Source organism: Penaeus japonicus, unplaced genomic scaffold (assembly GCF_977035675.1).
Source record: "Penaeus japonicus unplaced genomic scaffold, GWHDUDI00000001_assembly GWHDUDI00000020, whole genome shotgun sequence".
In the NCBI taxonomy this organism is placed as follows: Eukaryota; Metazoa; Arthropoda; class Malacostraca; order Decapoda; family Penaeidae; genus Penaeus; species Penaeus japonicus.
Window position 1 is genome coordinate 20,285,732 of NW_028234422.1, and position 12,500 is coordinate 20,298,231.

Consider the following 12,500-nt stretch of genomic DNA (forward strand, 5'->3'; position numbering starts at 1 on the left):
AGAGAGAGAGAGAGAGAGAGAGAGAGAGAGAGAGAGAGAGAGAGAGAGAGAGAGAGAGAGAGAGAGAGAGAGAGAGAGAGAGAGAGAGAGAGAGAGAGAGAGAGAGAGAGAGAGAGAGAGAGAGAGAGAGAGAGAGAGAGAGAGAGAGAGAGAGAGAGAGAGAGAGAGAGAGAGAGAGAGAGAGAGAGCGATCAGTTGTATTGATCGATCGATAGACAAGAGAGAAAAAAGAGACAAAAAACTCACACTTAGACAAAGAGACAGAGAGGCAAACAAACAGACATACATCTAAAGAAAACACAAAAAAAAACTCACGAAACCAAAGGAAAAACAAGAAGAAAAACTCAATTACAAGAGCACCCATCTGCGCACCTGCACTGCTCCACCCTGAAAATGCATCGGTTGAGGTAGGTTCTCCCATCGGAGCCGCAGACGGGGTCCAGCAGAGAGGTGCAGCGGTGGTCGCACTTCCCTCCGTTGGCCCTGAGGCACTGCTCGTCCGACACTGCCACCACTGTTGGGACAAGGGAAGGTCGGGCTGGCTTCTTGGCACACAAACACACGTACACATCGGAAAAGGCGCACATGACATACAGACAATATAAAAAATGTTCAAATTGAGTACAGGTACAGCAACAAAACCACACCTAAAACAAAGAGACAAAAAACGTACATGGAAGCACATAACACAAAGCACGAACTGACCTGTGTCCCGCTTGTTGCAGGTCTGTCGCTTCAAGTCACAAGAGCTGGAGTAAATGATGCCGTCGCTCCCGCACACAGGGTTCACCTCCTTAGGACATATCTGGTTGCAGCCTCTGGTTCCTCGTCCGTGCACCATGCCTGCAATTGCACAAGGGACATATTGGAGTGAGATTGAGAGCTAGAGAGATTGCGATGTCATGTGGTGCCAATGGTACCAAATTGATATTTGATAAGGGTATGCCATCTATTTTATCTATTTTTTTCTTTCTTTCTTTTCGGCTTTTTCCTTGGGGGTGGGGGGTGGGGGGTGGGGGGGTACACTTGACATGTCGGCGATGACTGCTGTCAGGTTGACGGGTTGGTGATGATTGACAGCAGATTGACAGGTTGTTTGGTGATGACGGTTGGTAGATCGGTGATGATTATCTAGCCCCGGCAAGGCGGAGGTGAAGGCTATTGGACCTCAACGAAGGCATTGCCATGCTGCGCTTAGCAAATCGGCCGTTACCTCTCCAGCGCAGTATTTTCGGCTTGCCTTTAAAAGGGAGACCTTTTCAAGCAAAGAACTCGCCACCATTTTTATTCATGTATATCTGTCTCGTTAGGGATACTGATGTGCGATTGAAAAATTATCTATCTATTCTAAATGTAAATGTACGTCTGGCTGGCTATTAACCTTGCGATCAAGATGTGATTGTAAATATTGATACTGATTATGTTTTTTATCAATAATGATGCAAATTCACCAATAAGAAAAATGATGATAACGATGATGGCCACCCGACTCGAATGCAAAACTCTCAGCTGACAATCAACATTAATTAAGAGTCGATGGAGCAAGCAGCCCGAGGGTAACGTGACATTTTCGTTTCCGCTTAACGGCGCCGGAGTCAGCTCACTCTGATATGAAATGGCATTCTGTTTGCCAAAAGGACATCGGTAACCGTTATCAATGGCGGCGCTTGTATGTGGTAGGGAGTGTGTTTTCTGTGCTTGTGTCTCTCTTTGCTTCTCTTTGCCTCTGTCTGTCTGTTTATTTCTCTCTCTCTCTTCATCCCTCCATTTCTCCTTCCTTCCCTCTCCCTAATCTACCTCTTTCCCTCATCCCACTCTCCCTCTCTCTCCACACACACACACACACACATACACACACACACACACACACACACACACACACACACACATACACACACACACTCGCAAAACGCACACACACACACACACACACACACACACACACACACACTCGCAAAACGCACACACACACACACACACACACACATAAATAGATAAATACATCTATATTCGGTAAGAATGAATAAATAGATAAAAACAGATAGATTTGAACAAATAAATACACAAAGACACAGACATACGTATTTACACGAGGCACGAATCCTCAGCGTTAGCGTTATCGCCGTATCAGGGGAAGCGTCATATCCTACCCGGCCCACAGGGATGGCACTCCGAATGCCAGAGTGACAGAAACTTTTGTGCTGGTGTGACGTGCTTTCGTTTCATTTCGAACGTAGTGATCTGCTCTTTTTCTCACCCTCTCTCTCTCTCCCACTTTTCCTGACGTCCTGAGTGTGTCATTTCTATTTTTGCTTTTTCCTTCCCTCTCGATGGCAAAGCAGAGGTTCTTCAAGGGACTGGTGGTCAGATGGTAAGGGCATATTTTACGGGTGTTGTATCGCTTATCTGTGTTTCTCTCTCTCTTTTCGCTCTTTCTCTCGCTCACTCTCTCTCTCTCTCCCTACACACCCCATTCTCTCTCATCCCCTCACCGGCACTCTTATCTCTCTCTTTCTCCCTCTTTCTCTCGCTCTCTTTCTGTGTGCGTGTATGCGCATTTCGTGTCTCCATCGTTGTCTCTGTCTCTCTCCCTCACTCCCCAACCACTCTCTCTCTCTCCTATATCCCTCTCTCTCTCTCTCTCCTATCTCCCTCTCTCTCTCTCCTATCTCCCCCTCTCTCTCTCTAATGTCTATGATGCAAAATGCAGCCTAATGACAACTAAACTAATCTAACACAAAACAGGATGAGATACAAGATATTTAGTTTCTTTATCTCATAAAACAAAAATGGTATGATTTATGTTTACTTTAAGTACTTTATTAGGTAAGAGTTTTACTCATGTTTGTTTAGGCTTGTAACGTATGTTTATTTCGTTTCGAGCAGGTTAGGAAGCCATCACTGAAGAAGGATTAAGAGCAACTGCACTAAACGCACACACACACACACACACACACACACACACACACACACACACACACACACACACACACACACACACACACACACACACACACACACACACACACACACACACACACACACACACACACACACACACACACAAGGAAACGCATACCCGCATACATACACACGTGAAATTGCCTCTCTCTTACTGGCCTATTTCTTTCCCCAGGATGCTGCTGACACTCTTGGGCGGCGTTTGCTCTGCCAAATACACTGCGCTGAAGGGAACCGCCCCGGGATGCAACCAAAGGGACGAAGCCCTCTACTGCGACGTATCCAACTACACCACGGTGTGTACATGATGTTTTTCCATGTGTCGGTGTGCAATGTGCGTGTGTGCGTTAGAGATTAATGCCGTGCTCATGCGTTGGCTGATGGTCGTGCCTCGTTTCAGGGAGCGAAGTTCGACACCGACAACTGGGAGGGCCAGGGCATCAGGAAGATCACGGTGGTCGGAGCGCAGGGCCTTCTTCTGCTGGCCCAGCGGAGCGTCACGGGAATCACTTGGACTTTCAACAACTGCTCGGGCGTCACTGTGGACGACCCGGAGAGTTCTGCGCTCGAGCACCTGCGCGTTTCTCACTCGAACGTGACGCGCATCAGCCAGGTCGAAGGAGTTCTGAGGGGAGACAACTCGAACTTCGAGAAAGTGAACATCGACACCCTCCATCAGTTCGATTTCGTTCAGTCCAAAATCTCCGATCTGAAAATCCGCGCCACGCAGAAGAAGTCGACGATCGACGAGTCCCAAGTAGATGTAGTGAGCTACTTGGAGGTCTACGGTTCCTTCCTCTTCGAGATAATGGGGAGCCACATTAAGGAGATCAAGAAGCTCATCTTCAGCACGTCGGATAACAACTCCCACATATCTGACACGAAGATCGGGGCCATTGGAAGAGAGAGCTTCGAGGTCCATGGGAAGAGGCTGCTGATCGAGAATGTCACGTTCACAAGCCTGGCTTCCAGGGCTTTCCTCGTCCACAGCTCCCTCGTCGTTAGGGACAGCCAGATCCAGCGCGTCGAAAGCGACAGTTTTGTTCTGGAAGAAGGGAGCATCACCTTTGAAAACGTGATCATCGGGGACAAGAACATATCCTTTGCCATCGACAGAGCCAGTGGGGGTCTGCTTGCGCTGGCGCTCATACTTCCACAGTCCTCGAATGCAGGTTCCGAACTCGCTATAGGGATACCATTGAGCCTAATCTTCGGTCTCCTTTGCGGCGTAGGCTTGGCCTGGCTCATCCTCCGCTGGAAGAAGCAAAGCCAGAAGCAGTCCCAGGACAATATGGAGTTGCTTCTGAGCACGAAGGAGAGCATTCCCACTGTCCCGTCCATGCCCCCGCCGCCCACGCCCACGCCACAGCACGAGTCCATCCAGGAGGACAAGGACCTTGGCGATGACGAAATCTACGAGGAGTACGATGAAGTCACCAACCAGGTTCCTGCCCCTCCGAACAGCGTCAACCTCCTTCCGGGGAGCAACGCTCGAAACTTCCCAAGACCTTCCGACAATCTCTCGCCCGCAGCCGGTCTGCGTTCTAACGGCGCTCCTCCTATTCCCTCTCCGAGCCCCACTCGCCTCGGACCTCCCAATCCTCCTCGGAGAGGGAACAACCCCGCGCCTCAACTCCCGGCCAGGGAAGGACCTCTTCTCCCGAGCAACCTCCCGCCGTCTCCGTTCACCTCGGCACCCCCCGCCGCCCCCCTGCCCCCCCCGACCGAGAAGTCGGAGCCGCACCAACCAGTCACCCTACCCAAGAGTCTTTCTGCAGAGGACGACAACGACCAGGAGGTGTACGACGAGGTCAGCGAACAGGTCCCCACGCCGCCGCCAGCCGCCCAGCGTCCTCCGATCCCTGGCAACAAGCCGTCCTTCCTCCACAGAGGCGACGAAGCCAAAAGGTCACTTTCGCCCAACGGGGCCGAGAGCGCGAAGCCTCGCTTTAGATTTCCAGGGGCGCCCAAGGTACCTTCTCTCAGAGGTCCTGGAAGCTCCGCAGGGCCGGCAGCTCCCGGGGATCGCGTGTGGGGGAAGCCTCACGCTCCACAGTGGCCCCCTGCCACGCCCTCCAAGCCGCCGCCGCCGCCTACTGAGCTGAAGCCTTCGTCAGGGAGTGCCAGTGTCGAGGACGACGATGAGGCCATTTATGAAACGGTGCCCGAATGAGGTGGCGACATGGAGGGTCGGTGTTGGTGCCGAGGAATGGGGAATTAGATACTGACTCCTTTAAAAGAGAAGGAAAATCCCCCCCCCCTACACCCCCTACACAGAGGGGTGTCTCTGTACCAAAACTAGAGAAATAGAGAGGGGGGGCATCAGAACGAACATAGACTACTAATCCAGCGAATGCTGTGGCTCTCTCTTCACATTTTCATCATCATAGAAGTACAAAAGAAAATGTTATCTCCTTGGCTTAGCCTTTCACTCCTTGTCTTGTCAGCTTCGTGCATGAATCTTTCCTTCTGTGTAATTGTATTTTCTTATTCCTTGCACTTATGTACATATATGATTTTCTCTTGGACAAAATAAGGTGTTCACAACACCCTTATGCTACGTCCTGTATAGGTATAATAACGTGATTTTGTATTGAAATAACAGTGATTAATAAACATATTAATTACTTACCGCTTTTATCAATATCATTTTATCAAGTAACAGTTAAGTTACTATTATCTTATTTGTTATTATTATTATTATGATTATGATGATGGTGATGATCATGATGATGATGTTGATGGTAATTATCATTATCAACATCAATTTTTATTATTCTCATCATTATATGTATCATCATTATATTTTCGTTATTATTATCATTATAACATGGCCATTGCCAATGCTACTATTATCATAATTATTTTTGATATTGTTGTTATTTTTGTAATAATCGTTATCATTATCATCATCATTAATGTTATTATCATTAGCATTATCATCATTATCGTTGTTATTATCACTATCATTATTGTCTACATTGTTATCATTATTATCATAATTCTGATAATTCAACATTACCGTTATCATTATCTTTATTGTCTTATTATCATCATCAACATCACCATCACCATTTTTATCATCACTATTATTATAATCACTATTAAATCTATCATCATTATTATGATGATCATCATTATCAATGTTATTTTCATCCTCAATATCATTTATACTTTTTCTTGCTATTATTGTTATCATAATCAGCACTTGCCTTATTATCATTATCCTGCTAGTTGTTGCTATTCTTATGTTAAAACATCAACATGAGATCATATTGAATTGATTATACTCCGAATGGGAATGGAGTGATAGTTCGTTTCCTCATCGAGAGTTGACATCAAAAATAATTTCCTCAAGGTGTGAATACTTCAGCAGGAGAGATGGTAATCAGGAGAAAAGCTAAAAACAAGAGGTAAAAAAACTCCTTTTCCGAGTAGCAGATGTTCCATTAACCCTTTTCCTGCAGAAGGTTTTGCCGTGATGAATAATATGCTTTTTTCTCGTCCACTGCAACCTTGAAAAACGCCCTGATAATTTAGCTTACACATGGCAACGGAATGTGGGCGTGTATGCCTGCATGTAGGTTGATCGCAACCCACTTCTGGCTCAGGGACGCCCCCGAGACACAGGGAAACGCTTGGAGAACCATTTCCCGAAACCGGGTTGACGCGACGCGGTAAAAGCGAGTGGCACTTTAACAAGAATCGCACAGGAAGGGGATTGATGCATGAGTTTGTGTTGATGTAAATTAGATTAGATTAGAGTGTCTGGGCGCAAGACCGCCCGCATGCACACACACACACACACACACACGCACACACACATGCCTATATATATATATATATATATATATATATATATATATATATATATATATATATATATATATATATATATATATATATATACACATACACACACATACACTTTAGATCTTCGACACAGGTCACAGGAGGTCGTGATTACGTGAATGCGCATTCCTTGGCATCAGACTTCCATCATAGTTTAACAGCAAGCATTTCACTTCGGTAACAAAGGCCACTAATACCAGCTTGCATGACAACTGACCTCTAGTTCTTCGACAGAGGTCATGGGAGGTCATAGGTAACTAGGTAAAAGCCATGCAAAGAGAGTCCATGCTTGATTGACGCTGTTACTATTCAATGCTTTTTCATGTACCTTTCTTTGTCACCATTTTTCTCCTTCATTCGTTTATATACACTGTTTTGCGTGTTTTTTTTTGCACAGTTGGATTTTTCTAGTTTTTCGTAATTAAGTGGGTTTAGTTTAGTGGGTCTAAAAAATGTTTCAGTTCTTGACACTTTCAGTTTTATCGCCTAGAACTTTGCTTGTATATTTCCCGTTTTTTAAAATATTTTATTGTGTCTACTCTAAGCTTGTCTGATATAACTTTAAATCAAGAGCCTGGAATTTAAACATACATCTTCTGAGTAAGGTGTAAGACACCTTGACATATCAACGTTCTAGATAAAGTATCTAAGATACCTTGATTTCCACTCACCTTCAGATCACTCGCAATCACACTTTCGTTACTCAATCCCTAACTTCAGTCCGCGTATTACCACAGGCCACTCTCGTCCGGCCATAAAACCTCGTAGCTGAGGACAGATCGACCTTCTTCTCCTATCTCATCTTGTTAGAAACGAAAGGTATTTTGGTGAATGATGCGTTCCCTGCGGCAAAACCAATCAGGTATATGTAAATTGAGCTCTTTGGTCGCAACATGAGGGTGGGGGGGGGGGGGGGCTTTCCAACCAGCTCCTCCGTAGGGGATCGTGCACGTAAACGGCGCCTTCAGCCAGCTGCGAAAACGAACATTGCACCGGCGGCTGCGCGGTCTATGGCTGTGCGTAATGCAATATGGCTGTAGTATGACTCTATAGCAGTGTGCACGAACGAACTTGACCTTTAACATTATCAAATAAAATGTTTTACATTCGGGTGATTATCCTGGCCTCAGGGGGAGAAAAAGCACCGGATCTGTGCTCTTCCCCTCGGCATGTCCCCCCACCCCCTCCCCCGTCAGCACCAACGAAATTACTTGTTTTGTCGAGAATCTGCTCAACATTCCTGCCTCCTCTGTGGAACATGTTCCTCTGGCGTGACGGGCGTACGGGGCTGGCTGCGCTACGGCCCACAACGCCCTGAAAACTCCCGCGATTTTCCTGCTTAAGTGCACTCGCTGAAGGAAAATAATCGCCTTATTCTCTGCTTGATAGATGTCAGCCCAGGCGAGGCGAGGTGTACACAAAGTTGAAAACTAATTCCCGGTATAAATTAAGCGCATCTTTTGACCCCCTTTGCAATCACTAAATAAAAAAGAAAGAGAGTAGAATACATGGTAGAAAAAAATGACAGAAAGCAAAATAAAATAGGGTGCTGATGGTCGGATTGTGGGCGTGCATGTCACACTCTGAATGCTTTTCCAAACCCTGTCTTTACGCGAAGAGATGAGAGATAAGCTCTTCCATACTGCGTGCGGTCGAATGTGCCATCAAATCACCCTAACGGAGCAAGTGCAGACATAAGGACACACACACACGATCTCACTCACGCACAAAAAGCAGTGCACACAAATAAAAAGCCGGTCTCGATAATCGTAACGACGTCGTAAATAATCTGAAACTCACTCTTCCGTGGCTTTTGATGAAATAAGATTTTTAGTCCGTTATATAGGAGCTTGCCACCTCCCTCTTGCAAAAAGAAAGAACGATTCTCGAGAAACCATCCTTATGAAATAAAAGACAATCCGATCGAAGCTCGGCCTCAGGAGACGCCGCCCAGGAGGGGCGCGAGGGCAGGATCTCGCCATCACTTGAACACACGGAGTTTATTGTTTCGAACCGACCGACCGACCCCGGAGAACGATTAATTGTATGTCAGGTGTTCGTTCGCGCGGCTATTGTACCTATTTCTACCTTTCAGTGTTATTTGTGTTGTGTGGCCGTATAGGTTTTGTATCTATTGTCTTCCCCGTTCTCCCTCGGTCTCGCCTTTTGAGTGCGTAGACGTATAGCTCGTGTGTGGAGCTGAGGTGGTGGAGGAAGTAGTCTTCTCTGCGTATGTTGAGAAAGTTCGGCCTGTCGATGGAAAGGCCACTGGTGAGGGAACACACAGTTACTATACACACAAGGGTATATATGTATATATATATATATATATATATATATATATATATATATATATATATATATGTATTTATATATATACATATTTATATATAATATACATACATACATACATACATACATACATATATATATATGTATATATATATATGTATATATATATATATATATATATATATATATATATATATATATATATATATATATATATATATAAAGATAGACAATCAGAGACAGACAGACATGCAGATAGATAGATAGATAATAGAGGTAGAGAAAATAGTTAATGAAGAGAGAGGGGAGGGCAGGGGGATAAGGAGAACAAACTGATTGTAAAATAGCAAACGATAGATAATGAAAAAAACTAATCGAGAGGCATGTTTGTCTCAAAATGCCCCTTTTTCTTCTCTGATTGTTGCATTTTTATCTCTCTCTGCATTGAAATCATGATGTCACTTCCGCCCTCCGTTTTCACAATGACGCTTTAGAGATGTCAGGCACGAGGGAGGTTTTTTCTTCTAGATCACGAAACTTTCTTAATATACGATACCTGTTAAACTATCTGGTTTTCCCTTGCTCACGACTCACCTAAGGTTAAGGATGAATTTACACAACGCTGAAATCCTTTTAAATTAACACCTTTTGGGAAAGTGATGATTGATTCACAAAGAAAATGCACATCTAAAAAAATATCAGGTAAGTTGTTGTAATGAACATATTGATGGTGTTGATGTGATGGGTCGCTCACTGCCATCTGTTGTCTGTCAGCGGAGGTGCAACCTTTCCGATCTTATGTATAAAATCGGCGGGGATTCATTCTTAACGATTATTCTAAGTGTAAATGATCGAGCTACGTATTTTCAAAACAAGAGTGAAAAGAAGCTAGACGTGTGTTTCAAGGAAGATTTAATGAGGGAAGTTGAGTGATGCGCTTCCAGTGTTGATCGTCGGAGGCGAGACGAGACAACGGTCGTTCCGCCTCGAAGTCACGGGGAATATTTAGCGTTTGAGCTCCAGAAACCGCTCTTGATTTACAGTGATTTTATCTGGCGGCGCGTGAGAGGAAATAAGTCAGAAGCGAAGAGATGAAAGGAGACAGACATACAGAGAGATAGATAGATAGAGAGAGAGAGAGAGAAAGAGAGAAAGGGGGGGAGGAGAGTTTTTCACCATGATAATTTGATTTCCAAATCTACTTATTCATATCGATAGATACTGATTGCCATGGTCTCTTCTGAAAATCTTCTTTTTCCATATATTCAGATAAAGAACGAAAAAACGGACTTTTCGCACCAACAACACAACCCTGTTCTAATCCACAACCCAAATAATCCGGCGACGCAAACCCCTATTCAAAACCTAACCCGAACGAGACATATCCCAGTCCCCTTTGAGTTGAATCCGTTGCATTGCTGAACAACTTCACGGAGATCTTAAGAGACATTCTATGGGCTTTTCCTCGTCCTATGGCAGATGTTGCCCTCTCGATTGCACGACCCGGAAGACGCCGTTCTCGGACCCCGTTGAGCGTCGGTTTGGCTCTTCTCCTTCCAGGATTTGTATCTATTTCTGTTCGTTTATTTGAGGTGGAGAGGGACGAGGGTGAAGGGGAGAAAAGTTGAAAAAGAAGAAACGCATTACAAAAGAGGAAAAACATTCAAGGTGGGAAGGGGAGATAGGTAGATAGATAGATAAAAAGAGGGAGAGAGAAAAATAGAGAGTGAGAGCGAGAGAGAGAGAGAGAGAGAGAGAGAGAGAGAGAGAGAGAGAGAGAGAGAGAGAGAGAGAGAGAGAGAGAGAGAGAGAGAGAGAGAGAGAGAGAGAGAGAGAGAGAGAGAGAGAGAGAGAGAGAGAGAGAGAGAGAGAGAGGAGAGAGAGAGAGAGAGGAGAGAGAGAGCGAGAGAGCGAGAGAGAGGAGAGAGAGAGAGAGAGAGAGAGGAGAGAGAGAGGAGAGAGAGAGAGAGAGAGAAAGAGAGAGAGAGAGAGAGAGAGAGAGAGAGAGAGAGAGAGAGAGAGAGAGAGAGAGAGAGGAAGAGGGAGATGAGAAAGGAAAGACAGAAAGACACGAAGAGACAGAGAGTGACCGTGATGCGGAGAGGTGAGAGAAACGTCACCATATGTAATCCCGCCATCACGACCCGCCGTCACGTTGTCATCGCACCCCCCTCCCCCTCCCCCTATCTTTTCGGGTACGAGAAATAGGTCTTTTTTCTCTCTCTCTTTCTCTTTATATGTATTTTTTCTTCATTCTTTAACTTTCCGATCAGCTAGCCCGTGTGTGAGGTCCGTTCCCTGTGGTTGTTGAGGTAGCGATGTTGCGCGTCATTCCCCGGGCCGAGCGATTCACCTTCTCTTCCTTCTTCTCTCCTCCTCCCTCTCCTCTTCCCTCTCTCCCTCTCTTCTTCCCCTTTTCCCCCTCTTCTTCCCTCTCTCCCTCTCTTCTTCCCCTTTTCCCCCTCTTCTTCCCTCTCTCCCTCTCTCCTTCCCTCTCTCCCTCTCTTCTTCCCCTTTTCCCCCTCTTCTTCCCTCTCTCCCTCTCTTCTTCCCTCTCTCCCTCTCTTCTTCCCCTTTTCCCCCTCTTCTTCCCTCTCTCCTTCCCTCTCTCCCTCTCTTCTTCCCCTTTTCCCCTTCTTCTTCCCTCTCTCGCTCTCTTCTTCCCTCTCTCCCTCTCTTCTTCCCCTTTTCCCCCTCTTCTTCCCTCTCTCCCTCTCTTCTTCCCTCTCTCCCTCACTTCTTCTCTCTCTCCCTCACTTCTTCCCTGTCTCCCTCTCTTTTCCCTTCTCTCCCTCTTTTTTTCTATTTCTCACTCTTCTTTTTCCCTATCTCCCCTTTTCTCTCTTCTTCCTCTCCCCCTTTTCTTTTTCCCTCTCCCCTTTTTTCAACTTTTTTCCTTTGTTTTCTCATTTCTATTCTTCCCTCCTTTTTTCTCTTTCCTTTCCTTTTTTTGTCCTTTTCATTTTTCTTTCTCTCTTTTTCTCTCCCTCCCTCCCTTCCATCCTTGTTCCTTCACTAACTTCCATTCTCCTTCCTTTCCCTTCTTCTTTCGTCTCCGTCCCTCCGTCCCCCTCCCCCTCCCCCTCCCTCCTCCTCTTGGAATGTGTCCATAGCCATTCTTCCCTTCCTCGTCAGCGCCTTCTGCTGCACAAGTGTCGCAAAACCGTTACCTTTGTCACCGCGCCATTCAATTCCTGTCTTTTTCCCCCCCCCCCCCCCGTTTCCCTCCCCACACGCACACACCTCCGCGCCTCTTCTTCGTCTTCTCTTCGTCTTTCTTCGTCTCTCTCTCTTCATATCTTTTATTTTCTTGTTCTCCCCTCCTTCCTCCTCCTCCTTCTCTTCCTTTAACATACCTTCCGCATGTAGCAACTGTCACAGTGCCTCTTGGGTGA

At 45.7% G+C, this 12,500-nt stretch overlaps 2 protein-coding genes across 2 annotated transcripts in view; one reads left to right on the forward strand and one right to left on the reverse strand.

The window, feature by feature from the left end:
- LOC122267917 (serine protease inhibitor dipetalogastin) overlaps positions 1–12,500 on the reverse strand; it is a gene marked incomplete at its 5' end in the record, with an annotated part of 53,587 nt that overhangs the window by 11,288 nt on the left and 29,799 nt on the right. Inside the window, 2 exon segments of the mRNA XM_043038121.2 lie at positions 373–514; positions 706–843. Of these exon segments, the coding sequence (XP_042894055.2) occupies positions 373–514; positions 706–843 (280 nt within the window).
- LOC122267916 (uncharacterized) lies at positions 2,191–5,592 on the forward strand. The gene is made up of 3 exons (XM_043038120.2): positions 2,191–2,371; positions 3,137–3,257; positions 3,362–5,592. Exons 1-3 carry the CDS (start codon positions 2,331–2,333, stop codon positions 5,132–5,134), a joined length of 1,935 nt encoding a protein of 644 aa, XP_042894054.2. The 5' UTR covers positions 2,191–2,330; the 3' UTR covers positions 5,135–5,592.

What these genes read in the sequence shown, in the direction of transcription:
- LOC122267916 (XM_043038120.2), top strand. Translation starts at nt 2,331, where the DNA reads ATGGCAAAGCAGAGGTTCTTCAAGGGACTGGTGGTCAGATG. An exon ending in AAGGGACTGGTGGTCAGATG is followed by an intron (nt 2,372 to 3,136) that starts GTAAGGGCATAT and finishes TTCTTTCCCCAG; the next exon opens with GATGCTGCTGACACTCTTGG. An exon ending in ACGTATCCAACTACACCACG is followed by an intron (nt 3,258 to 3,361) that starts GTGTGTACATGA and finishes GCCTCGTTTCAG; the next exon opens with GGAGCGAAGTTCGACACCGA.